Source organism: Leucopleurus acutus, assembly GCF_964270905.1.
Source record: "Leucopleurus acutus genome assembly, chromosome: 4".
Lineage (NCBI taxonomy): Eukaryota > Metazoa > Chordata > Mammalia > Artiodactyla > Delphinidae > Leucopleurus > Leucopleurus acutus.
In genome coordinates, this window is record NC_139146.1 from 148,325,504 (window position 1) to 148,353,017 (window position 27,514).

General features: G+C 37.5%; 1 protein-coding gene across 1 annotated transcript in view; it reads right to left on the reverse strand.

The window, feature by feature from the left end:
* The window catches only part of MMRN1 (multimerin 1), a 64,498-nt gene extending 38,512 nt beyond the window's left edge, over positions 1-25,986 (reverse strand). Inside the window, exons 1-3 of the mRNA XM_082838326.1 lie at positions 25,351-25,986; positions 4,002-4,121; positions 1,223-1,329 (exon numbers count right to left, since the gene is read on the reverse strand). Coding sequence (XP_082694452.1) covers positions 1,223-1,329; positions 4,002-4,121; positions 25,351-25,937 — 814 coding nt within the window. The 5' untranslated portion in view covers positions 25,938-25,986. The remainder of the gene's footprint in view (positions 1-1,222; positions 1,330-4,001; positions 4,122-25,350) is intronic.
* Positions 25,987-27,514: the final 1,528 nt, after the last annotated feature.

Below are 27,514 nucleotides of genomic sequence, written 5' to 3' on the forward strand. Positions count from 1 at the left end.
AAATTAATCTTAGACTTTAGAAATATAATTCTAAATACTCTTAACTGTCTGACATACACAGACTATAAACAAATAGGTTTTACCGCTGTGAGTATATCTGTGCACCTCACGGAAATTAGAAATCCTTTGAAAGCAGGATCATATTTGGAGTTTTTCTTTTTTACAATATGGTAAAGTATCTTGTTTGCAAATATTTTCGGTATAGATGATACTTTGTTTAAAACTTTATTTTACCTGGTTATAAATGAAGTACATATTCATGCTGTACTCTGGAAATGTATTAAATTTTTATAACATCTTTGAAATTAAGGCCATATCCAGAATAAATAGCGTTACAGTGAAATTTGCGTATAGATTCTCAACGAATGGGCTAGAAGAACCATATATAATATCCTTAACTAAACTGCAGGTTTTCTAGAGCTTTTATATTACAACTTTCTTTTTGTAAAATGTGAATCATAATGGTTTCTCCACACTTACATTAATTTTTAATCACAGTCTCTTACACGGCTGATTGAATTCCCCACTACCGCTAATAGCCTTCCTTGTAATATTCATTCATTTAAAATATGTATACAGAGGCCATATCTTATGTTTCACAGGGAACCTGTTTAAAGCCCAAAGCAAAATAACAGCCACATGGATGCTAGGCCACAGCAGGTTACCATGTACTTGATCAGCCTTTTGCCACCAGAAAATCCTTAAAATCTGTTGGAAAAATGGCTCCATTAGGAGATTTTTTAAAAAACAGGATTATTCATGTCATATTGGTATATTCTTTACAACTGAATTTCATTTATAGACGATATTATTTCAAATAACTGAACTGGAACAAAACTAGAGGGTAATCTTATTTTTACATAAGGTCACTTCTAATGACAGTTTATTTAAACATATACAATTAGGATTTCTGATATTTTAACAAGGCATGTGTCTATGCCATATAGCTAAGAAACAGTAAGGTATGTAGTCAGGTCTCCAATTATTCATCCTGTGAAACCAACATAAAAATGATGAGAGAAGTTAAAGGACAGCTTATGAGATATCACAGCTACTAAATTAGGAAGCTCGAAGAAAGTAACAGTCTTGATAGTTTGGCTACATGTTAATTAACTTTGTTCAAAAGATAAATTGCAACTCTTTTCTTCACTGGAATCAGTTGCTTATTCTTTAGAAGTTTTATGCTTCTCATTGTTATTATGAAATTAAGATTAGAATATACCTTCTAACTGACATTTTGGTCCACTGAATCCAGGACAGCACTTCCATTCTAATGAGGTAACAATTTTATGTTGCATCCTGTACACAGGATTTGATATCTTCTGAGATCTAGAGAGGAGAGCAGTTGGGGGAAAACAGATTATTTGTCTCACATTAAATTATCAATTGGAATAAAAGTGCTTGGGATGATACCTGGAATATAATAAACATTCAGGGACTTCCCTGGTGGTGCAGTGGATAAGACTCTACATTCCCAATGCAGGGGGCACAGTTTCGATCCCTGGTCAGCAGATCCCACATGCATGCTACAGTTAAGAGTTTGCATGCCACAACTAAGGAGCCCACATGCCACAACTAAGGAGCCCACCTGCCGCAACTAAGACCCCATGCAACCAAATAAATAAGTAAATATTTTTTAAAGAAAAGCATTCAGTAAGTGTTATCTGTTCTTATTATAATAATCTTCACCATCAATATTATTGTCAAACTTAGATTTCCTTAAGTACATTACAAAAAGCATTAAGGTTTATACTTTTTGGTATTTTAAATTTATACCTATCATTATGTTTTCTAAAGACTCTATAACTTTTCCCTTGGTAATGCTTTTCACTAAACCAATGTTAAAACTTATTGTAATTCTAATTTTTAAATAGTTTATGGGAATATTTTTTTTAGTTCTTATTTCTTAAATCATTATAGTTAAAAGGATGTGTTTTCCTCCAGATCAATATCAAATAACTCAAAACAAATTAGATATTCCACTGTGACTTCAACCTGTACTTTCTCATATCTCAAGTTTTTAAATTGTACCATCTATTATTCCTCTCATCTAGTATTTCTCTGAGAGGGAGGTGAGGAAGGGAAGAGGATCTAACATGAGAAAATGTTGTTTTTGAGAAGAAACCATGAAAGGGAAATAAAGAAACTGTAACATTTCAAATTAACAATCAATATAAGTAGTCAATGGCCCTAAATTTGCAGGCATTATGTATGTAAATGTAAATCATAAATCCAATTTGGCCATATTAGCCTTATCCTCATGACTTCAACATTTAGCTAATATCTATCAAATGGTTCTGTGAAATGGGTATGTATTATCTTGTTTAGTCCTCATATTAGTTCTATGAGGAAAGTATTATTATTATCTTGACGTGCTGATGAGGAACCTGAGGAACAGAGAGATGGAATACTTGCTGCAAGTCCCACATCTAAAAGTTATCGAGCTAGGATTTTAATCCACTCTGCATGGCTTAGCCTCTCCTGTCATTATCTAGAGTTTGTTACGTATGACTATGGGGCGACCACAGTAGTCACTCTCATGGATTATGTATTATAACAGACTGGGTTTTAGTTTCTGCTATAACCTGATGGGCAATTAATTATGTGTGAAATTATTCCTCAATTTTAAAATGAGCTGTAAGACTCCTTCCATCTCTGAAAGCAGGCTAATCATTCATCTGTGTTTATTTCGGTAAATTATACTCAGCCAATAACTCTGTTCAGTGAAATATCATATCTAGTCCAACAGCTAGTGCTAAACAGGAAGTAAGGTAGCTTGGAAAGGATTCTTTAGAGTTTATTAGGGCGAACTCAAGCAGTTAGCTGCATTATTATTGGACTCAATGTTCCTGCTTTGGCAAACTGGATTGCTGGTGTATGTGGCTCAGACAGAAAGAAAAAGTGACAAACAGTGCATATGCACTGAAATAGTGAGTGAATGCAGAGAACCATTCAAATGCAGAGAAAGATAAGAAATGAGAATAAAGATACCTATTCCTAGTTTGTTTAAAGAGAGAAAAAAGCTCACCTTGAACTCAGAAGGGCAGTATGATGGGGGTTACTGTGGTAATAGTTTCATTACTAAAGAATTAACAGTACATTCTTTGTATCTCAGGTTGACTAGGAAATTGTCACAAAGGGAGTAAATGCCAGAAACAGAACTGGAGCTCAGCTCTCCCAAATCCCTAAGATATGCTTAGCTCTCTGGACCATGAGCCCTAGCTATTTCTTTAGGGACTACGAAACACCTTGATTTTATGTATCCTTATTGCACACTGTTCCAGCTTGCCAACATGTCAGATTCACTGCCTGAGTTATTTGTATGACTATTTGTATAACATTAGCCATCATGGCCTGAATGACAATTTTAGTTTTTATTGCAGGCATTCCTGAAACACCCCCAGCTGAGCTACTGTGACTGTATGAATTCAGAGAATTTATCAATTACTCAGCCCCACATTTTAGGACAATTACATAATTAAAACAAAAACCCCTAAATAAGTCATTACAATAGACACAAGAAGAAAGGCCCTACTTAGCTGCTTTACCATGCATAATAGCAATTAGTGGCTTGCAAAGTTATGGACTTCTCTTTGGCCTAGTATGAAAGGGAAATTATCAATAGCCCTTTAAAACTGTGTATGAATTTAATGGAATTAAAGGACAGGATTGTTGGTCAGGTCATAGAATAAAAGTAATAGTAATAGTAAAAATAGAAAGACACATGAGTTAACATTCACTGAAGACTCACAGAGTACCAGGTACTAGGCTAAACATATTACTCCATTTATCTCACATATTCTAAAAACACCCACATGAGGCAAGTATAATTAGTTTCTGCATTTTAACTTATTTAAGATCATACTTCCAGTTTAATGTGATGACCCTACCCTGACCCTCCTATACTTACGTGTACCTGGGATGATTAACTTTCTCTATATATTCCAGGCCACACATGATTATGGTACAAGAAGTAGGTATTTTAAAAAAATATTACATACCTCTGAGGACAGGATCCACTGGTCCAGCCACAGGGCCCTCTGCCAGCTGGAACGTAAGTGACTTGGTTGTCCAGTATCACTGTTGGAGATAATCTGGTATGTACATAAGCACACCAGTTCCTAAGGAAGAGATCATTTTTGTTAGAAAAAAATTGTCAGAAAGAATTCTTTTCATCAAAGTTATTTGCATAGACCTATACTGTCAGTACTGTGTATCAGATACATTGAAAACTTGATATCTGGCTTTAAAATATCTAGAAATGACAGAAAACATGTTACTTCATTACTGTACTGATGGACAGTAAAGAAGCACTGTAAGGGGAGATTTGAGAAAATGGCGGAAGAGTAAGATGCGGATATCACCTTCCTCCCCACAGATACATCAGAAGTACATCTACACGTGGAACTGCTCCTATAGAACACCTACTGAACGCTGGCAGAAGACCTCAGACCTCCCAAAAGTCAAGGAATCCCCCACATACCTGGGTACGGCAAAAGAAAAAAGAATAAACAGAGACAAAAGGATAGGGATGGGACCTGCACCAGTGGGAGGGAGCCATGAAGGAGGAAAGGTTTCCACACACTAGGAGCCCCTTCGTGGGCAGAGACTGCAGGTGGCAGAGGGGGGAAGCTTCGGGGCCGCGGAGGAGAGTGCAGCCACCGGGGAGCAGAGGGCAAAGCGGAGAGATTCCTGCACAGAGGATCGGGGCCGACCGGCACTCACCAGCCCGAGAGGCTTGTCTGCTCACCCGCCGGGGCGGGCGGGGCTGGGAGTTGAGGCTCGGGCTTCGGTTGGAACGCAGGGAGAGGACTGGGGTTGGCGGCGTGAACATAGCCTGAGGGGGGCTAGTGCTCCATGGCTAGCAGCCTGTGAAAAGGAGACCCCAAACACAGTAAGATAAGCAAAATGAGAAGACAGAAAAACACAGCAGTTGAAGGAGCAAGGTAAAAACCCACCAGACCTAACAAATGAAGAGGAAATAGGCAGTCTACCTGAAAAGAAATTCAGAATAATGATAGTAAAGATGATCCAAAATCTTGGAAATAGAATAGAGAAAATGCAAGAAACATTTAACAAGGACCTAGAAGAACTAAAGAGGAAACAAGCAATGATGAACAACACAATAAATGAAGTTAAAAATACTCTAGAAGGGACCAATAGCAGAATAACTGAGGCAGAAGAACGTATAAGTGACCTGGAAAATAAAATAGTGGAAATAACTACTGCAGAACAGAATTTAAAAAAAGGATGAAAAGAACTGAGGACAGTCTCAGAGACCTCTGGGACAACATTAAATGCACCAACATTCGAATTATAGGGGTCCCAGAAGAAGAGTAAAAGAAGGAGACTGAAAAAATATTTGAAGAGATTATAGTTGAAAACTTCCCTAATATTGGAAAGGAAATAGTTAATCAAGTCTGGGAAGCACAGAGAGTCCCATACAAGATAAATCCAAGGAGAAACATGCCAAAACACATATTAATCAAACTATCAAAAATTAAATACAAAGAAAACATTAAAAGCAGCAAGGGAAAACCAACAAATAACACACAAGGGAATCCCCATAAGGTTAACAGCTGATCTTTCAGCAGAAACTCTGCAAGCCAGAAGGGACTGGCAGGACATATTTAAAGTGATGAAGGAGAAAAACCTACAACCAAGATTACTCTACCCAGCAAGGATCTCATTCAGATTTGATGGAGAAATGAAAACCTTTACAGACAAGCAAAAGCTGAGACAGTTCAGCACCACCAAACCAGATTTACAACAAATGCTAAAGGAACTTCTCTAGGCAAGAAAAACAAGAGAAGGAGAAGATCTACAATAACAAACCCAGAACAATTAAGAAAATGGAAATAGGAACATACATATCGATAATTACCTTAAATGTAAATGGATTGAATGCTCCCACCAAAAGACACAGACTGGCTGAATTGATACAAAAACAAGACCCGTATATATGCTGTCTACAAGAGACTCACTTCAGACCTAGGGACACATACAGACTGAAAGTGAGAGGATGGAAAAATATATTCCATGCAAATGGAAATGAAAAGAAAGCTGGAGTAGCAATTCTCATGTGAGACGAAATAGACTTTAAAATAAAGACTATTACAAGAGACAAGGAAGGACACTACATAATGATCAAGGGATCGATCCAAGAAGAAGATATAACAATTGTAAAAATTTATGCACCCAACATAGGAGCACCTCAGTACATAAGGCAAATACTAACAGCCGTAAAAAGGGAAATTGACAGTAACACAAACATAGTAGGGGACTTTAACACTCCACTTTCACCAATGGACAGATCATCCAAAATGAAAATAAATAAGGAAACACAAACTTTAAATGATACATTAAACAAGATGGACATAATTGATATTTATAGGACATGGCATCCCAAAACAACAGAATACTCATTTTTCTCAAGTGCTCATGGAACATTCTCCAGGATAGATCATATCTTGGGTCACAAATCAAGCCTTGGTAAATTTAAGAAAATTGAAATTGTATCAGGTATCTTTTCCGACCACAGCGCTACGAGACTAGATATCAATTACAGGAAAAGATCTGTAAAAAAGACAAACACATGGAGGCTAAACAATACACTACTTAATAACGAAGTGATCACTGAAGAAATCAAAGAGGAAATCAAAAACTACCTAGAAACAAATGACAATGGAGACATGACAACCCAAAACCTATGGGGTGCAGCAAAAGCCATTCTAAGAGGGAAGTTTATAGCAATACAATCCTACCTTAAGAAACAGGAAACATCTCAAATAAAGAACCTAAACTTGCACCTAAAGCAATTAGAGAAAGAAGAACAAAAGAACCCCAAAGTTAGCAGAAGGAATGAAATCATAAAGATCAGATCAGAAATAAATGAAAAAGAAATGAAGGAAACGATAGAAAAGTTCAATAAAACTAAAAGTTGGTTCTTTGAGAAGATAAACAAAATTAATAAACCATTAGCTAGACTCATCAAGAAAACAGGGGAGAAGACTCAAATCAATAGAATTAGAAATGAAAAAGGAGAAGTAACAACTGACACTGCAGAAATACGAAGGATCATGAGAGATTACTACAAGCAACTCTATGCCAATAAAATGGACAACCTGGAAGAAGTGGACAAATTCTTAGAAATGCACAACCTGCCAAGACTGAACCAGGACGAAATAGAAAATATGAACAGACCAATCACAAGCACTGAAATTGAAACTGTGATTAAAAATCTTCCAACAAACAAAAGCCCAGGACCAGATGGCTTCACAGGCGAATTCTATCAAACATTTAGAGAAGAGCTAACAGCTATTCTTCTCAAACTCTTCCGAAATATAGCAGAGTGAGGAACACTCCCAAACTCATTCTACGAGGCCACCATCACCCTGATACTAAAACCAGACAAAGATGTCACAAAGAAAGAAAACTACAGGCCAATATCACTGATGAACATAGATGCACAAATCCTCAACAAAATACTAGCAAACAGAATCCAACAGCACATTAAAAGGATCATACACCATGATCAAGTGGGGTTTATTCCAGGAATGCAAGGATTCTTCAGTATATGCAAATCAATCAACGTGATACACCATGTTAACAAATTGAAGGAGAAAAACCATATGATCATCTCAATAGATGCAGAGAAAGCTTCCGACAAAATTCAACACCCATTTATGATAAAAACCCTGCAGAAAGTAGGCATAGAGGGAACTTTCCTCAACATAATAAAGGACATATATGACAAACCCACAGCCAACATAAACCTCAATGGTGAAAAACTGAAACAGTTTCCACTAAGATCATGAAAAGACAAAGTTGCCCACTCTCACCACTCTTACTCAACATAGTTTTGGAAGTTTTAGCCACAGCAATCAGCGAAGAAAAAGAAATAAAAGGAATCCAAATCGGAAAAGATGAAATAAAGCTGTCACTGTTTGCAGATGACATGATACTCTACATAGAGAATCCTAAAGATGCTACCAGAAAACTACTAGAGCTAATCAATGAATTTGGTAAAGTAGCAGGATACAAAATTAATGCACAGAAATCTCTGGCATTCCTATACACTAATGATGAAAAATCTGAAAGTGAAATTAAGAAAACACTCCCATTTACCACTGCAACAAAAAGAGTAAAATATCTAGGAATAAACCTACCTAAGGAGACAAAACCTGTATGCAGAAAATTATAAGACACTGATGAAAGAAATTAAAGATGATACAAATTGATGGAGAGATATACCATATTCTTGGATTGGAAGAATCAACATTGTGAAAATGACTCTACTACCCAAAGCAATCTACAGATTCAATGCCATCTGTATCAAACTACCACTGGCATTTTGCACAGAAGTAGAACAAAAAATTTCACAATTTGTATAGAAACACAAAAGACCCCGAATAGCCAAAGCAATCTGGAGAATGAAAAATGGAGCTGGAGGAATCAGGCTCCCTGACTGCAGACTATAATACAAAGCTATAGTAATCAAGACAGTATGGTACTGGCACAAAAACAGAAATATAGATCAATGGAACAGGATAGAAAGCCCAGAGATAAACCCATGCACATATGGTCACCTTTTCTTTGATAAAGGAGGCAAGAATATACAATGGAGAAAAGACAGCCTCTTCAATAAGTGGTGCTGGGAAAACTGGACAGGTACATGTAAAAGTATGAAATTAGAACACTCCCTAACCATACACAAAAATAAACTCAAAATGGATTAAAGACCTAAATGTAAGGCCAGACACTATCAAACCCTTATAGGAAAACATTGGCAGAACACTCTATGACATGAATCACAGCAAGATCCTTTTTGACCCACCTCCTAGAGAAATGGAAATAAAAACAAAAATAAACAAATGGGACCTAATGAAACTTAATAGCTTTTGCACAGCAAAGGAAACCATAAACAAGACCAAAAGACAATCCTTAGAATGGGAGAAAATATTTGCAAATGAAGCAACTGACAAAGGATTAATTTCCAAAGTTTACAAGCAGCTCAATAACAAAAAAAACAAACAACCCAATCCAAAAATGGGCAGAAGACCTAAATAGACATTTCTCCGAAGAAGATATGCAGATTGCCAACAAACACATGAAAGGATGCTCAACATCATTAATCATTAGAGAAATGCAAATCGAAACTACAATGAGATACCATCTCACACTGGTCAGTATGGCCATCATCACAAAATCTAGAAACTATAAATGCTGGAGAGGGTGTGGAGAAAAGGAGGCCGTCTTGCACTGTTGGTGGGAATGTGAATTGGTACAGCCACTATGGAGAACAGTATGGAGGTTCCTTAAAAAACTAAAAGTAGAACTACCATACGACCCAGCAATCCCACTACTGGGCATATACCCTGAGAAAACCATAATTTAAAAAGAGTCATGTACCAAAATGTTCATTGCAGCTCTATTTACAATAGCCAGGGCATGGAAGCAACCTAAGTGTCCATCAACAGATGAATGGATAAAGCAGATGTGGCACATATATACAATAGAGTATTACTCAGCCATAAAAAGAAATGAAATTGAGTTATTTGTAGCGAGGTGGATGGACCTACAGTCTGTCACACAGAGTGAAGTAAGTCAGAAGGAGAAAAACAAATACCATATGCTAACACATATATATGGAACCTAAGGAAAAAAAAAAGGTGATGAAGAATCTAGGGGTAAGATGGGAATAAAGACACAAACCTACTAGAGAATGGACTTGAGGATATGGGGAGGAGGAAGGGTAAGGTGTGACAAAGTGAGAGAGTGGCATGGACATATATACACTACCAAACGTAAAATAGATAGCTAGTGGGAAGCAGCCGCATAGCACAGGGAGATCAGCTCGGTGGTTTGTGACCACCTAGAGGGGTGGGATAGGGAGAGTGGGAGGGAGGGAGACGCAAGAGGGAAGAGATGTGGGAACGTGTGGATGTGTATAGCTGATTCACTTTGTTGTAGAGCAGAAACTAACACACCACTGTAAAGCAGTTATACTCCGGTAAAGATATTAAAAAAAAAAACGCTGTAAGATAAAAGTAAATTAAGAATAAATCAGAGCTAAAACCAGAACCTCTATTGTTTAGCTATAAGCTAAGTCAAAATCCAAAATTGCCCTTATGCAGATATCAATATTAGACTGAGGTAGTGACTCAGATGTAGATCTGTTACTTCCATTGAACAATGTGCAGTAAGATGAAAATAAATAAATAAATAAATGATATAAGGATCTAAAATGAGGAAAAAAATAACTTATTAGCAGCAGGTGATATGATTATGAAGAAAGAAAATATAAAGGAGTCTATATGTAAATGATTATAATGAATGAGTTCATCAATTTAGTGAAGATCAATATAAAATGTTTTATAATTAATACAAAAGTTTAGCCATACAGTTAAGATCAGTTATAGTTTGATGTGCTAACAACAAATTTAAGAGAGATACTGTTTATAATAGGAAAAATAACATTGTTCTTGTTAAATTTAACAGCATGTAAAACATTGAGCAGCTTAAACTGGTTTTGCATCCTTAAAGAGGATGTTGATTAATCAAACCTTGAGTTATTTTACAGATAGCCCTGGGCATGTGCAAGACAGGAACCCACGTGTGCAGTATAACCCCAGAGCCGAGAATCTTCAGTCTATGGAACTCAAAGAATAGACATGTTGAGGCTTTTATGAAATGAGAAGTTCTTCGACAAGGAAAACCTGGCTCCCGGCAACAGTGGGAGCTTATATGGACTAATTCAAGCCTAGCCAATGAGCTTCCAAGTCCCCCTAAACTTCACCGCGAGCCCTGGATGGCGAAGACAGATGCGAGAGCCTTGCTTCCTGTTTCCTTGCCGGTCGATCTCGCAGTAGAGCTTTTATTTTCTCCAAAGCCGGTGCCTTGGTATTGGCTTCTGTGCACATTGGGCAAGGAGCCCTTGCTCGGTAGCAGTGTTGGTCACCACAAAGGGATGACTCATGACTACCTGCCAAAGGCACCACAGCCCCTGGCAGAGTGCAGGCCCTCGTCACCCACCCTGGGCGGCCACCCAGACCAAACTTGTCTAGAGGGTCAGCTGTCACGTTGCTGCTTCCCGCTGCTGCTCTCCAGGCTCCTTGGTGCTCCTTTCACTTTTGGGAGAAGGAACCGCACCTGGATCAGACGTCTTTTGGGTGAGTAACATTGTTAAAACGTGCCAGCACGTAAAGTTGTCTAATAACCTTCTCAGGATTGTGAGAAGGGAGGGAGACAGTATAAAAGGTTACAGCTGCTGAGGTACTCAAAGGATGGAGTCCTAAGACTTTGGATTTCTTTGTCCATGTTTGTCTATGTCTCTTTTGTTAGGATTGGTTAAGAGGGGTTGGCTGGCGGATGGCTGTAGCAACATATTAAGCCTGATATTAGTGGGGGTCCTCTGAATCAGGCGGTAAGATACTGCTCCCTGACTAGAAATCCTGCCTTTACGCAGGGGTTGGTTTTTCACCCATGCCTAATAGGATCGCCTGGAGGTATAGATACGGGTGTGTGTCCTTAGTGGAACCTGCCCCCATTACCATGTTGTGTGAGAGGGTAAAGGAGAAATGAGGGACTGTAAATCAGGAGAACTCTGCACGGCAGAACATGTTCTGTGCCTGGGTTAGAGGAATTTCCACCCAAGACGCCTCCTTGGTGTCATTTTGCTCTGGTCATCCTGAGAAAAAGCCCTTCCAAAATGGGGTATGTCAACGATATACCTGCTAATTTAACAGGAAGGGAAAAGAAGAGACATGTGATCGTACCAGTCAGTCTAAGGAGTAAGCACAGTAAAAATAAATAGGAAATATAAGAAGTAAAATTAGTGAAATGGGAGCTAAGAGAAAAATCGTCTATTTCCAAATTGGTGGCCAGCATGGAATAAAAAGCACACCTGTGTCTGTAGAGTGAGTTAATGAAAGGCAGAGACGAAAGAAACAAAACAGGTGGGACAATGTTATTAGACAAATAGGGATTTAAGGAAGGTTGAGATTGTTAAGGCAGTAACAGGACAAAGAGGAATTGTGTATAATTACTTGCAGTTTAAATTATAAATATGGTGGTCAGACTTGGCCTACATTTAGCCGACTGTAAAGCAAAGCAAAAAAATCTTCCAAAACACAAACAAAACTTGATAAGAGCTATTTTCAGCAATCTCACTAAGAATTCTCTTACGTGTTAAACACATCTGAGAGTGGCTGGAGAGGGCTGAAGTATTTTGAAGATGGAGATAATGTTTTCTAATGGAGATAATATGTAAGAATCAACTGGATATAGAACTCGTATCAGTAAGTTTGTACCTGTCTTTTCTGATAATGTGGCTCTTTTAGCGACGTGCTTTTATTCTATAAATGGTAACGTATTACGTTCTTAATTCTGTATGACTTCCTACTGTATGTGGTATACTGGAGTTACGAAAAAGAAGAAAATGACTTTCTTTTGTAACACTGCCTAGCTCCAACATCGGCTAGAGTCAGGGGGAAAATGGCCTGAGAATGGGTCTTCGAATTACAACACGAACTTACAATTAAGACTTCTTTTGCAAAAGAGGAAAAATGGGAGGAAACCAGCTGTCTCCCTGTTTCTTGCAAGGGAAGAGGCCTTTATATAATTGGACACATTTGGGTTTTTCCTCAGTGAGAGTTTTAACCCTCTTTGGTATGAGCCAAGCTAGCAGGCATTGAACTGCTTTTAAGTGTGTAAATATGTATGTTAAAAGGAAACTTTTCCAGGAGGAGCAAACCTTGGTGGTGCTAAATACCATGGGCTACGTGGAGGCCTAAATGCATTCTACCTGGAAATTGCCCAGACGTCTAGATTAGCTCGTCTGTGATCTCTGCTGGGGAGGTACAATGTTTTGATCTTCTCCCATGAAGATTAAACCCCGGCATGCTCAGAAGGAAGTGAGGCCTTGATTATTTCAGCCTATATCCTCTGTCGAATTCAGCTCTGAGTCTCGGGCAGACTCCCCACTTCACTTTCTTCAAGGGGATACAGTCACCTCTTCCACCCGCCTCCCTATTGGGTACGTTTTTCAGGGTGGCGAGCGAAACAGAGGCTGGACTTTCCTAGGCTCCTCTGCGGTAGGCAAGTCCACCTCAGCCCATGGGGGAGAAATACTAGGATCCTCTGACCAAACTGGCAACAGTCTTGGAACAGCTGGGAAGCATGCGTGTAGGCTACAGTTCTGACAACCATCTCCAATGGAAAGCTTTCCAGGGTTCCCTAAGTGAATCCTCAGGTCCAAGCTAGTCAGTCGTCTTGGAGACTTGGTCCTCAGTGGCTTCTTAGGGAATTCTTATAGCCAAGTTGTAGATAGTCCCTGCTATATTGGCTTGCTTCTTTCCAGAAACCGAACTAGGAGATGGAATGGGTTCTTAAACACTCAGGTTCTTGCTTTCTCTCTCACGCCTCTTGAGGCTGTTTGATTTCCTTCTGCTTTTTTTTTTTTTTTTTTTTTTTTTGCTGTACGCGGGCCTCTCACTGTTGTGGCCTCTCCCGTTGCGGAGCACAGGCTCCGGGCGCGCAGGCTCAGCGGCCATGGCTCAGGGGCCCAGCCACTCCGCGGCATGTGGGATCCTCCCGGACCGGGGCACGAACCCGTGTCTTCTGCATCAGCAGGCAGACTCTCAACCACTGCGCCACCAGGGAAGCCCCTCCCTCCGCTTTTTGAGGGGAGTGAGGGAAGGTCCTTTTCTAGAGATTTGCAACCCATAGACTGTTCTCAGCTCTTGCGTTTGAAATCTGGGATATTGACCGAGCTGTGACCTAGGAGTCTCGTGCTCACACACGTGCTCTCTCTCTCCAAACCTCCATTCTCAGAGGGGCTGGCTAACCCCTCAGAACTAGCACTAAGGGGGAAAGCCTTTGAGGGGGCAAGCCTCTAGTGTGCCAAGGTGCCTCCTATAAAGGAAGAAGTGGGCTTGGAGTCCCCAGATGTGCCTTCCTTCATCTCCTGTGAACTCAAGGGTTTTCCAGGTGCAGCCAACATTGCTGCATCACACAGACCTCGAGTTTCTGGTAAAGCTGCTGGTTGACACCAGGCCCAATTCATGAAGGCTAGGAAAGCCTTTCCAGGCTCTTGGTGTATGTCGCCAAATAAGCAAATTTTGAGAATTTGACAATCTCACGTGTTCAGAGGATATAGAGAACTGGAATCTCATATATACTGTTCGTAGAAATATATGGTAAAACCACTTTGAAAAACAATGTGTTAATATCATGTAATGATGAACATGCGTATACTGACCCAGCAGTTACACTTCTAGATATATACTTTAGAGAAACTCTTGCACATGTGTTCCAGGAATCATGTTATCTGAGTATTTATAGTAGCAAGCATTATTCGTAACTATCAAAACCTAAAAGTAGTTTAAATGTCCATTTACCATAGAATGGAGAAATACATTGAAATATTTACACATAGGTAATATTCACCAGTTAAACAAATGAACTGTACTATTCAATAACCCAAATATAACTTAGAATAAACTTGTGTGCTACAAGCAAGTTACAGAAATAATACCATACAATGCTTTTTTCTTACATAAAGCTAAAAATAAAAGTGAATGATACACTGTGAGGGATACATATGGTAAAATTAGGTATTATAATACATCTATTTTGTATCAAATATAGCACAATTTTAAATGATATGATTAAGAATAACAAATAAATCCTGCCTTACAGAAAGATTTAGCTGAATTGCTGTTCTGATCCACATGTCTTATCAATTAGACCATATTGTAGCCATAACTTTCTCAAGCCCGTTTCTAAAAACCTTTGTTTATATCCATCCATGTATGCTTACTGTCTTCAACATATAAGATAGTAGAGGAATATGAATTGACCACACTCCAGTGAAGCTGAGAAACTTTAAGAGCATCAAAGTAGGCCATTTGCCACAAAAATGCCATGATCAGACAAAAACAGCCTTTATTAAAATACCTATTTTTAGATGACATTCTGGTAGAAGCCATCCAAAATCATATAGATACTGTTTAGGAAAACAAGAATCAGCCTCATTTCTGGTTGTAATACCAGTTATTTTATTATAAAACATCCTATACTAAACTGTAGAAAGTTCTTAATAACTATAGATTGAATGATTGGATTATAGCATGATTTTTTTCTCTTTACTTTTCCGTTTCTGTCATTTTTTCCCTATTGTGAATATGTACCTTGTTATGTTAAATTTATATTCTTCCCTCTCATTTGTTTTCTGAGGTTTTTTATCGAGGGTAGAGGCAGAAATGATTTACAAAATCTAGTACTAAAGGAAATGCCACATGACTGTAAAATCAAATCGCCACGAGTTCAAATTAATATGAGATGTGCACCACTAAATCAGTAAAACATACGAGCTCTATGCTGCTTAAAATAATAATTATTATAATTAAAATAACGCAAAAGTCAACCTAAATGTTAAAAAACAAAGAAGGAACACATTTTTCCCCAGAGTAGAGTCACTAAAGTTAGTAAACATCTGCTTTGGAATATTTAGGCCTCTTTGGACCACATGTTCCTCTACAAATAAAGCGGACTCAGCCATTCGTCTGTCTAAGGCAGATCAATTGAGCACTGTACAGCTTATTGTGCAAGGTTCTCTTGAATGAGAAGTTTGAAAATTCAGCTCCATAAAGGCATGAAAAGACACGTTGGTACATTTTGTTCAAGCATGGTGATACTTGGCAAAATAATGTGAAACTAAGTACGGCAAAAACAGGAAATAAAAATTTTAAAATTAATAAAGACACCATGATAAAGGGATATTTTAAAAATAGATTTCTCCTGCAAATCCACTGATTATCCTAATTACAGAGAACGTCTAACTTCATCAGAAGCACACATTGTCTGTCACGTGAGCACTGGCTGAATGACTATGGAGGGCACAGGGCGAGGCAGGAAAAAAATACCACCGTCCCTGCATACCCTGGATACTGAAAAAAAAAGAAAAGAGATGGTTGTTAGAAAGACAGATAGACAAACAGAAACATATTGTTGGTGAGAATAAATCAGTGTCACCTGCAGAGATTGTTTAAAACCCTAAATAGTGAAACCATTTCATGACTAAAATAGTTGAGTAGGCAGAAAAGCAGATTGCCAGGGGCCCAGCAATCTTTGATCCAGTGTAAATTGGAAGAACAAGCCACGGCCAGAGCCCCTGGTGTGACTTGTAATTAGGTTTATGCCACCGATGAAATAAGCTCATCAAGAGATGCTAAAAATGCAAATATAAATTTAAAACGAAATAATCTGAAAATATAAGTTTAAAAACAGAAAATTCAGCATGGTGAAATGGTGACAGGCCAGTATAAAAGCAAATGTAATGATCCCAGACAAGTATTTTGCTTAAATCTAGAGATCCTTTGTACCTTTCCAGAGTGATTATGGCCGACGGAGAGCGGTTTCTTTGAAGTATTGAGCTTTCCGTGGGGTCCTAACACTCCAAACAGCAGATTGCATTTGGGATTCTCTTTAATGGTTGCTTTTGTGCGGCAACATGTACTGAAAAAAGCTTGTATTGATCCTTTGGATTTTCCAAGTTAATAGGTAAAATGTTTGTTTGAAGAAAAAGCAGACATCTTTTGTTATTTATGAACGTGAGCCTGGCTTGCAGAACTTACGAAAGGGAGAAAAGGATTCTATTTTGACAGAGACAACTTGAAGTCTTGTGGATAATGAACTAAGAAAAGCATTGTAAGTAAACAATCACTGTACTTTTGGTTGAAACATTTTAGAAATCCGGTCTTCCAAGGAGCCGTGAAAACACTAAATTAAAAACAAAGATTTCATTAATTGGTCATTTGCCACTTGAAGTGTACCCTGACCAAACCCCAGTCCAAACATATCCATTCTTATCCTGAATTGAGAGTGGACTGAAGCAACAAAGGATTCATTTAAATAATAACCATGACAAGTATTTTCCTTAAGAAATAGAAGACATCAATCTAAGAATTAATGTTATTTATTTATACTAGTCCTTAGAACACAGATTAATAAATTGCTTGTCATCCTGTTCGTAGAAGACAGTGTTTAAACATTTATATTCATAACCTGTGATTTGAATTGACACCATAGCATGAAAATACCAAGTCCTGAGGCTATTCACTAGAAATCAAGGTGAACCAGCAAAATCCCCTCCATAAACTAGCCAATGATATGTACTTTTCTCTTGGAAGTTGGAGAAGATTTTCTGCTTGGGGAGATGATGTATTTAAGGACATTTTGACTTTGTTTCCTGTCATCCCGTTATTGAGATGAACTTAGGGATTCAATGAGGAACAAGAGAAAATGAAACAACTTATTAGCCATTAGCTTGTTTGTTCAATGTGGCTTCCTCATCGATACAATAAATTTAATAGTATTACCTACCTACCTCACAGGATTGTTGTGAGATTAAATGACTTAATATATGTAAAACACTTGCTGCTGCTGGTAATGCCTAGATGATTCAGAGAGCTCAGTAGGATTTTTTATGAAGGGAATAGATACCTATATAGCTATATATATGTATGTATATATCTCCCATTTTGTTTTTGGCCCCGTACACAAGTAGAGGTTGCTCCTTTCTTGTTTCTGTAATGACCTGATAAATTCATCTTAACCATAATTGCTTATGTATATCAGGTCAATAATAAGTTCCAGAAAACCATGACAGAAGACTATTATTGGTGATGTTCAATTCATATGATGAGGCTTAGCTCTCAGAAGAAATATATTCTAAATGTCTTTATAGTCTTAAGTAGTTATGAACAAAAATACTTCCTAAATGTTATGGAATTTTTATAGGAATCTATTTTTTTCAAACTAAAAAGAAAAGATGAAATTATTAATTATTATGAGAGACCAGGATTTACAGGTAGTTCATCAGTCATAAATGAGAAAGGAAATATACCCAGTGTGAAAGAAATATTAACAGAAATTGGAAGTAAGCATTTAGATTTAGTAAAAAGATTCTTAATATGTAAATCACACACAAATAAAGCATTAGACTTTTTATATTTAGTTTTGGCTATTAGTCCAAAAGATAAGTCCATCTTGATACGAATCGCCTTAAGAAAATTACTATTTTCAAATTAAAAAAATATTGTGGTTCATTTTATTTTAGTGTAAATACCTTTATATAGTCCATCCTTTTTCAAAAGTCTATATAATATATAAACTGGGATAGAAGTATTAGTTTTAAAAAAGAATCATGTAAATATTTGAAACAAATCTTGAGAGGCAATCATGAAAAGCTCAGATTATGGGGAATTTCTGATACTTTAATCTTCTGGTTCATTTAGGTTTTAAGATGAAACCCCTTTTATATACCAACTTTTGCAATGAAAATCTTTGGTCAGGCACTGATTTGCCTTCCATGGTGGGCACAGTGTAGTATGTAATTGAGTTTTTAATGATATATGCCATATAGTACCTCAGAGTCACAAATCGTTGTGTACATACAATAATAATACTACTAATAATTTCTCAGTGTAAAATTTTAGGAGAATGAGCTGAGTGTGTCCCCCTCTCAGGATGTGCATGGAGTTTGCTTTTTGGATCCAACCTATTTTCAAAGTTTTAAAGCCAATGACAGTACATTTTTAAGAGGTACACTGATTTAGATATAAAAATACATATATTATACCTAAGAAACAATTCTTAAAGGTACCTTAATTAAACTTTTTTCACAAATTTGTTTTATTTTACCTAACTTTATTTTTTTGTTTCTTTTCCCCATCCTGTTACTTCAGCGTATTCAGGGACATTGTAAATTCTATTCCAGTAGGTGTCAGACTTTCCCAGTGTGCAGACCACAGAGCCTCGGGAAAGGCAAGCTAATAGGTGCTGTGATGCTTAATTCTATACTTAAACCAGTTGTTCCTGTAAACTGACTGTTTTAGCATTTCCCGAAATAACACATTTTTAAATTAATATTTTGGTATTTAAAGAAACAGAAGGTGTACAAACATTTCTTGTTTAATCACCTAGACGGTATAAATTCTGGCATGTATCATACAATATGTGTGTGTATATTCAGCAGCAATTTAGTGAGTAGAAATATCAAAGAAATAAAAAAGGAAATGATTAATGAGAAAAAAGCTGAGATACTGAATATACTTTAGTATTTTCACTGGCAGTAATGTAGTAGATACATTTAATTTCTCAAGGACATAAAAAATACTCTTTAATATAATGGTGTGTTTCTTTTTAGAATTTAACAGCATGTGAGAATAATCCCCTTGGATGCTACTAGGCCACTGATAAGAACTTTGCAAACTATAAATGATAAAGACTGAATGTTTGTGTCCCCCCAAAATTCATTTGTTGACATCCAAATTCCCATTATGATACTATTGAGAGATGGGGATTTGGGGAGGTGGTTAGGTATAAGGGATTAGTGCCCTTATAAAAGTGGCCCTAAAGAGATCCCTCATGCCTTCCACAATGTAGGAGTACAATGAGAAGTCGGGAATCTGAAAAAGGCCATGCTGGTAACCTGTTCCTGGGTTTCCAGCTTCCGGAACTGTGAGAAATAAATTTCTGTTGTTTATAAGGAACCCAGTCGCTCATTTTGTTATAACAGCCTGAATGGACTAAGGTGGCATCTGAATTTAATTGACCAGATTTTTCACATGTAAAACCTCATAATTTACAGAATTAAGCAGAAAATTGCATATTACGATAGGCAGCAGAATTAATTTAATGGTTAGTTTTTGTAATTTTAAACCATTAAATTTTAAAATTTAAATTTTCTATTTACAAGTGGTTTAATAAAAGACTTATAGAGTTTATCATGTTAGACATATTAGAAATCAGAATTCATTTAACTTGAGCCACCTATTTGTACATAAAGCAAGTTACATAGCTTATAGAAGGAATAAACAAGTGAAATTCTAAAATAAATAAAGTCAATAAACTCAGCAAACATAGGATTCATCTTGTTTCATATTCAACTTCCCTTCTGGCCCTTTCATTAACATTTTACCACATTTATGGCCATTCCAAATGCAAAATCAAATACAATGACAAACAAGTAAGTGGGAAACTCTCTGGAAGAGCTCTGATTTCTGCCCTCTCTCCCTCCTCCCTTTCGTTGAAGAAAGAAAGAAAAACTCCTCAATTGAGCACCCGTATTTCTATAGTTCTCATATTTCCCAGACTTATATTTCTAGTGTTTATCTCCGCTGTGAACTCCAAATCCACCCAATAATCAGTCATTCCACAGAGTTTTGTGGAGCTCTCTCTATGTGCATGGCACTATTGTTGGCAGTGAATAGAATAATAATAAGTAAGAAGGTCAAGGGTCCTATTTTCACAGAATGTATTTTGTGGAAAAATATAAAATACACAACTGTCTGCAGAAATAGACCCAATAATTTCAAATAAATGCTCTGAAGAAACAGTAAGGGTGATAAGATAAGGATGGCAACTTTCCATTGGGTGGTCAGAGAAGGTCTACTTGAGGGAGGGCCATTAAAGCTCAAATTGCATAAGAAAAGGAGTCTTTTGTCTAAATGCTGAGGGAAGAGCATTCTCTCAAGAGCAAACAGGAGTTTCCTTGAGATATGTATTAACTTGGCATGGTCAGTAACCAGGAGGAAGGGCAGTGTGGCTGGACGAGATTGAGAGGAGTGAGCTTGGAGCATGGTAGAAAATGAGATCATAAAGCTAGGCAGGGGTCATGTCAAGCAGGACCCTGTGTGCATGGTGAGGATTTAGGATTTTATTCTAAATGTATTGGAAAGCTACTAAGTGATTTTGGGCATGTGAGCAAAATACTAAATTTCACAGGTTTTAAAACATCTCTGAAATCAGGAATATATTTTGAAATCAATGATATATTTTAGTCACTACTAGTCAGACAGTAGTTTTTGTCATTGCCTTAGAAATGTCTTAACCAGTTTCATTTATATCTTCATTTCAAGGAGGCAAAAGTGATATAAAATAAGATAAATCTGAAAACTTTAAATAATGTCATACTTTCTGATTAGTACATAAAATCCCATCACAATAGATGAAGTCTTACATCCAATGAAACGCATTAACCTGAATTAAAGTTTAAATACCTTAAATGTATACAATGTTCTATGTCCAATGTATTCAATAAAAAAAAAGTTTGAAAGATCTCACACTTGTGTGGAGGCAAGAGTGGAAACATGGACAAGTTAAGAGACTAAGTAGATAATGGTGGCTAAGAATAACATGGTGTGGTGAAGGTGGAGAGAAGCTGGCAGATTTGGGGGATATTGGAGGGAACACCAAGAAGACTTCTTGATTGATTATATAAAGGCCGGGAGAGAAAAAGTATAAAGGGTATAGCCAAGGTTTCTAGTTATGGAACTAGCCGTTCACTGAGATGAAGATTCAAGTACGTGTGTGCAGGGGTTGGGATTGTGAGAGAAGTTAGGTAGGCAGTTAACGCCAATATCTCGTTTCACCTACTATCCTCTCAGGGAAAGCTCATAGCCTCCAGGTAGACCACTCATCCTGTTATGTTCTCTCATAAACTTCGTTCAGAATGTTTGTTCATCACCATTTTGATTCAACATCAGCATTTGTGATATACTGTTTTTCCTCCCCATGCCCTTTTCCCACTGGACTGCAGATTCCGTGAGGACAGAACAGGTGGGAGTTTGTCTTCACTGTTTTACCCTCAGCACAAGCACAATGCTGGGGACATATTAGGTCCTCAGCAAATACTGGTTCAATACCTAAATGCATTAATCCCAATTTCTTCTTTTTATCCTGCCTGTTTCAAAGTGCTTGGTCACTGACCAACACCCACTGTTCCAGACAGGAAACCACAGCTCTGGTGTAGCCAGGAGTTCCTGTGGTGGTAAGATAAGGGAAAGTACAAGATGAGACAAAAATATGCCAGAAAAATTCTATTGACAGAAGTATTCCTTTTACTTAGAACCACTATAAAATTCCAAAAATAGTAAGGAAAAAGAACCCCAAACCTAAGATGAGTTTATCCCAAGTCAACAAGGTTTTATTATACAGAAATATTTCTTTGGGAAGGATTCATCTATATATTCACATATAGATCCATAAACTTTACATTCAGTTTGTTAAATACTGTGTACTTATTGTAAACCAAACACCTTACTAGCACTGGAAATATGTCCCTAAACTCAAGGAGATCACAAGTTCACTGTAATTATAACATTGTAAGTGCGGTGATAGAAGAATTCAAAGAGAGCTATATGAACAGTTAGAGGGGCCACATAACTGAGCGTGAGAAAGCTTCCTGGAGGTATTATTATCAGGTGTAAAAGAAGTAGGTGATGGGAAAAGAAGACCATGCTAGCCAGAGGGACAAACAGGGAACAAAGGTAGGTTTAACAAACAGCATATTGCGGACTAGAAAACTACAAATTTTCATGGCCAGAAAGTCACAGAAGGTGAGGCTGGGGAAGTAGGCAGGAGCCAGGTCAAGGATGGCGTTGTATGACCGACTGGGAATGAAATCTGGAATTTATTCTGGAGGCAAAGAATAGCCTCTGAAGCCTGAGAAGTGGGGAAATAAACTGGCCACTCGTATTTTCCCAGTTGGGATAATAGACTGTATTTGCTGAAGGAGTATAATGTACGGATTGAGAGCTACGTCTCTGAAGCCAGCCAGCCTGGGTTTGAATTTTTGTCCTGGGATTTACTAGCTAAGTGACCCTAGTTAATTTTCTTAACCTCTCTATAATGAAATAGTAACAGAATCTTCTTCATGGAATTATGGTTATGATTAAAGGATTGAAAATATGTGAGTGTGTGTGTGTGTATACATATATATACACATACACACACACACACTCAGAATAGTACAGTACTAGGAAAAATGCCATAAAGTGTTTGCTATTATCATTATTTGCTAATCAAACGAAAATATGAAAGACCTCTTTTGACCTTACCAAGGCTTATTTGCATCAGCACTGTGGCCATAATAGATGGACCTAAGTTTTCTCTAATACCATTATCAATTGCATGGCTAATGAGTAAGAAGTCTGGGACTTAATGAAGTATTACCTAATGAATGAATACTTAATGAAAAGTATTACCGGGACTTCCCTGGTGGCGCAGTGGTTAGGAATCTGCCTGCCAATGCAGGGGACACGGGTTCGAGCCCTGGTCTGGGAAGATCCCACATGCCATGGAGCAGCTAAGCCTGTGCGCCACAACTACTGAGCCTGCGCTCTACAGCCTGCGAGCCACAACTACTGAGCCCACGTGACACAACTACTGAAGCCCGCGTGCCTAGAGCCCGTGCTCCGCAACAAGAGAAGCCACCGCAATGAGAAGCCCGCACACCGCAACGAAGAGTAGCCCCCGCTCGCCGCAACTAGAGAAAGCCCACATGCAGCAATGAAAACCCAATGCCGCCAAAAATAAATAAAGAAATAAATTTATAAAAGAAAAGAAAAGTATTACCAAAGAGAACCTTAGCTCTCTAGGACCTCAGGATGTAGAATCTCTAAGTACAGTTAGTTCTTTTCTCTAGAAATAATTTAAGATTCTTTTCATTGGAAAATGCATGGGATGGAGTTTGGCTCAGCAAGTTACACCTTTAATATCTTGTTTCCTCCTAACATATAATGAATTTTTAAAAATCTGAGATATGTTGGTGCTTGCTTTTTATATAACACATTCCTTGGGAGCAGGAATTATTTTTATTTGAAAAATTCTGTTTCCCCCGAGACCAGCAATGTATAAACAGTCATCAAATAAGTACGGGTTCATAAGCTTTGACGGTGAGGTCTTTGGATAAAGCAACTAGCATTTATTTAAAAACTAGTATTCATCAAATTATCAATTACTAGTTCTAATTATGAAACAACCATATGCCACTTTCTATATGCTATGTAAAATTTAATTGGTATTTTACTTTCAACTGTTCCCTTCTTTTGGTTATATTTACTAGTCTATTGAAAAATCTCTTTATAATAACATCTCTAAAAGGTTCAAATCATTTCCTATGAGTGCCTAAGATTTCTATATAATTGGTTTAAAAAATTAAATCATAGTCTAACAAAATATGATTAATAGAAATGATATTATACATGACTCAGAAAAGACTCTCAATAAATTACATTTTTTACTTAATAGACCACATTCTGTTGTTCCTAAACATGAGAAAGTTTAATTTATATCTGTTAAAATGTCTGTTTTAGACAGTCTGTCTATCCTAAGTTGAACACTTTGTAATCTGTAACATTTGTTTTTACAGTAAATTGGCATGTTCCAAATTCCACCATGTTAATAAGTTTTTATAAAATCAAATTTACTTTCATGTTTTAAAAAATGCCATAACCTTTGAAATACAGTGAAAAATGGATTTGAATAATAAAGAATACATAAATACAAATCTATTGGCTTATATACTTCCCAGTGTCTCATGTTTATATCAACGACAGTGTTAACACAATGCCTTTCATAGCAGGTGTTAGTTGCTATTATTAACTTGAATTATTTTATATAGTCAGGTGTTTAACTTTGAACATTAAATGAATAGGACATTGACGTGCATTTTCCAGGGTTTTGTTTCTGTTTTTTGGTCCTTTTGAAAGACTTCTTTAATGATACTTCTGTAAGCTTTGTCTTATTATTTTGCTTCAACAATTCAAATTGAATTTTCTCTCACTTTAAATCAAAATCAATTTGAAAAATTGGCCTTTCTAGTCAACCCATTCATAATGATGGCATAATTCAGTATAATGGTCCTAGTAAAAGATGACTTGTTGAGTACCTATTCTGTGAGAAGCGTCTGTCTAAGCACATCTCATTAATTTGAATCTTGCATGATAACCCTGCAAAGTTGGTATTTTTATCTGTACTCCTTATACCATATCTGTCTTTTACAAATGAAGAAACTGAGATTCAGGGACATCAATTGACTCGCTCAAGTCAAGGATCTAGACAGTACTGGAGCCAGGATTCCAACCTAGCTCTGCTTAGTTTGAGCTTTCCACAGCGCAGTCTGTTTCAGTTTTTAAATCTGTTCACACCTTAACTGTAATGACATTTTTTCTTTCATGTTGTGTCTGTAGTTCTGAGCACAACCAACATACCCTTGATCTGAATTAACTAACAGTCACTGTGAGGTTACACTGTTTGTTACCGACTATCCCCAGTTAAAGCACCTCTATTAGTAACTTCGACCACTTCAATTACAATAAATTGCTGTGTTTTGTTTGTTCATCTTTTCCCTTTTAGATAAGGTAACACTTAATTACCTCACCTAACTGAAATATGATCTGGTTTCATCTTGGACATGAAATCCTTTTCTGGAAGTGAGACAACTGTTAGCTTGCAATCTTATAAACCTTATAGTTAGAAAGAAAAAAAAAGAATGTTTCTTACTTTCCTCTAGTTGTTTCAAAGCTTGATTTTTGGTAGCTGGTTCTTTGGCTTCCAGGGCTGTCACCTCTGCTGAGGTACGTTTCCCGTGGGGACCGATTTCCAACGCCTCTAACCGAGTTTAGAGAAATGGCTTGTTCATTCGACCTTCTGGCAAAGCTCTGAAGAAATTTCAGGGTGGAGTTGGAAAGGACCACTGACTCTGCTTTAGGACTGAACCTGATGCTCGATTTGGTCGGGAGGGCAAGAGTTTGTAACTTCAGTACCACTTCTGTCTTCCCTGTGGGTGTGAGAGTTTGGTTTCTCACACGCTCGGGAGATGCACTTGTCTCTGAGGGAAGCAATGTCGATTTCAGAAGACTCTCCTCGGAAGTGCTTGCCTCGGGAGCTGTGGCCATCTCCACCGATGTGATCTGGGTGGTTGGCAGCACCTGAAGACTTTGTATTTTGCTTAGAGGAGCCGGAGCAGAGGTCTGGGAGTTCCAGGAGTTCTCATCCTCGGGTGTAGTCCAAGTATGTGTAGTGTTGTTACGCCCAATCCCCCCACTCCATAAACTAGAAAGGAGGATGAATAGCCTTGCTCCTTTCATTTCAGTAGTTTGAAGCTAGAAAGCTCGTGTGAAATCGGGAGGGGGACAAAGTCCTTCTAGCCTCTTCGATGGCTGCTTCCACACTGAATCTGCTAAGACAGAGCTTTGCCAATTTGAGATGTGTAGAGGAAACAGGTTTCTGTGTTTTGCAGTGGACTCAGGAAGTTTGATTTCCTGTTTCTGTAGGTTCTGTGGGATCTGTGACCTCTGGGAGGATGATCTATGGAAGCAGTGAAGGGTGTCTGACGAGGCTAAGGGTAAATGGAAAAACACAGGCAATTATTATCAGGAAAACCCATGAGAGAAACATGAAGTAACTTTCCTTTCCTAGGTTCACTCATATTTCATGTGTTGCTGATTTTGAAGAGAAATTTCACGTTGATAATGGAATTTTGTTTGGATGGGCTGAATCAAGGAGTTTAACGTTTTTTTTTCTACTATACAAGGAACTTGAGAAAAAGTTTTGTGGTGCTTCCTTTCCACTGTGCCCCATCCAGAGAGCCACATTTTGTTCAAGGACATACACGCATGTACACGTGTAAACAAAAACTCATCTGCAATGTCTCTGCTCTTTCACACATCACAGGCTGAATTGTGAAATATATATATACATCCTTATTTTTATATATACACTTCAGCTGTAGCATTATTTGAAGTTAATCTCAATGATGATAATAAAAAAGAAAAGCATAAATTATTGAATTATGTGAGTATACAAGAAAATCACTTTAAATTATGCTCTCCAAATTTCTATTAGAACCAATTAATGGAATGAATAATCAGAAAATTACTTCCTCTATTTTCTAATTCTTATCTTCTAGTGGTTGGGGGGTGATGAGTATTTTACCACTAAGGAAGGGATGAAGAAAAAGTGGAGTCACATGAAAATAAACTGGGATCCGTTTTTGTACTTCTTCTGTAGTGCAAAATATAACAGCTGCAGAAAAGAGAGAACTAAATTGATCAAAGGCTTTTCTGTGGTTGTTTTCCCAGTAGAGATGCTTCATGGGATTTATGATTTCACTACTCCAACAAATGTCTGATTCTCAGACTTCCATTAAGGTCTCTCATCTGTAAAATATTCCGTAGCAAACTTTTCAGACATACAATTAACAAGCTAGAACAGTTCATCCATCCATATACATTCCTTTCTTCCTTCCTTCATTCATGTGGTAATTACCCAAACCCTCAGTCAGCTTTAGTAAGGTACTCGCTTAGGTGCTGAGATTATAAAGCAAGAATATTCTTGGCTCTCAATTTGCTCGTGGCCTATATACATTATCTGAAGGCTAGATCTCTGTGGAATTAATCTTTCTGTCAACTTCTATGTGTGGCATTAGGTTCTTGTTAAATATTCAGTCATGGAATGTTTTCTTTCAGAACTGGAAAACTGGAAACCTTGTGACTATTTGGTTATATATTATTGTAGATATATACTCTTGTCTCTAATCCTGGATACAGGACACCGGGGTTTGAAACAAGACCTAGTTTTCCTCTGAACTACTAACTTTTTGGTGTTAATACTCCTTTCTCCCCTTACTCTTTGCCATTCTCTTATACAAGCATATTGTCGACAT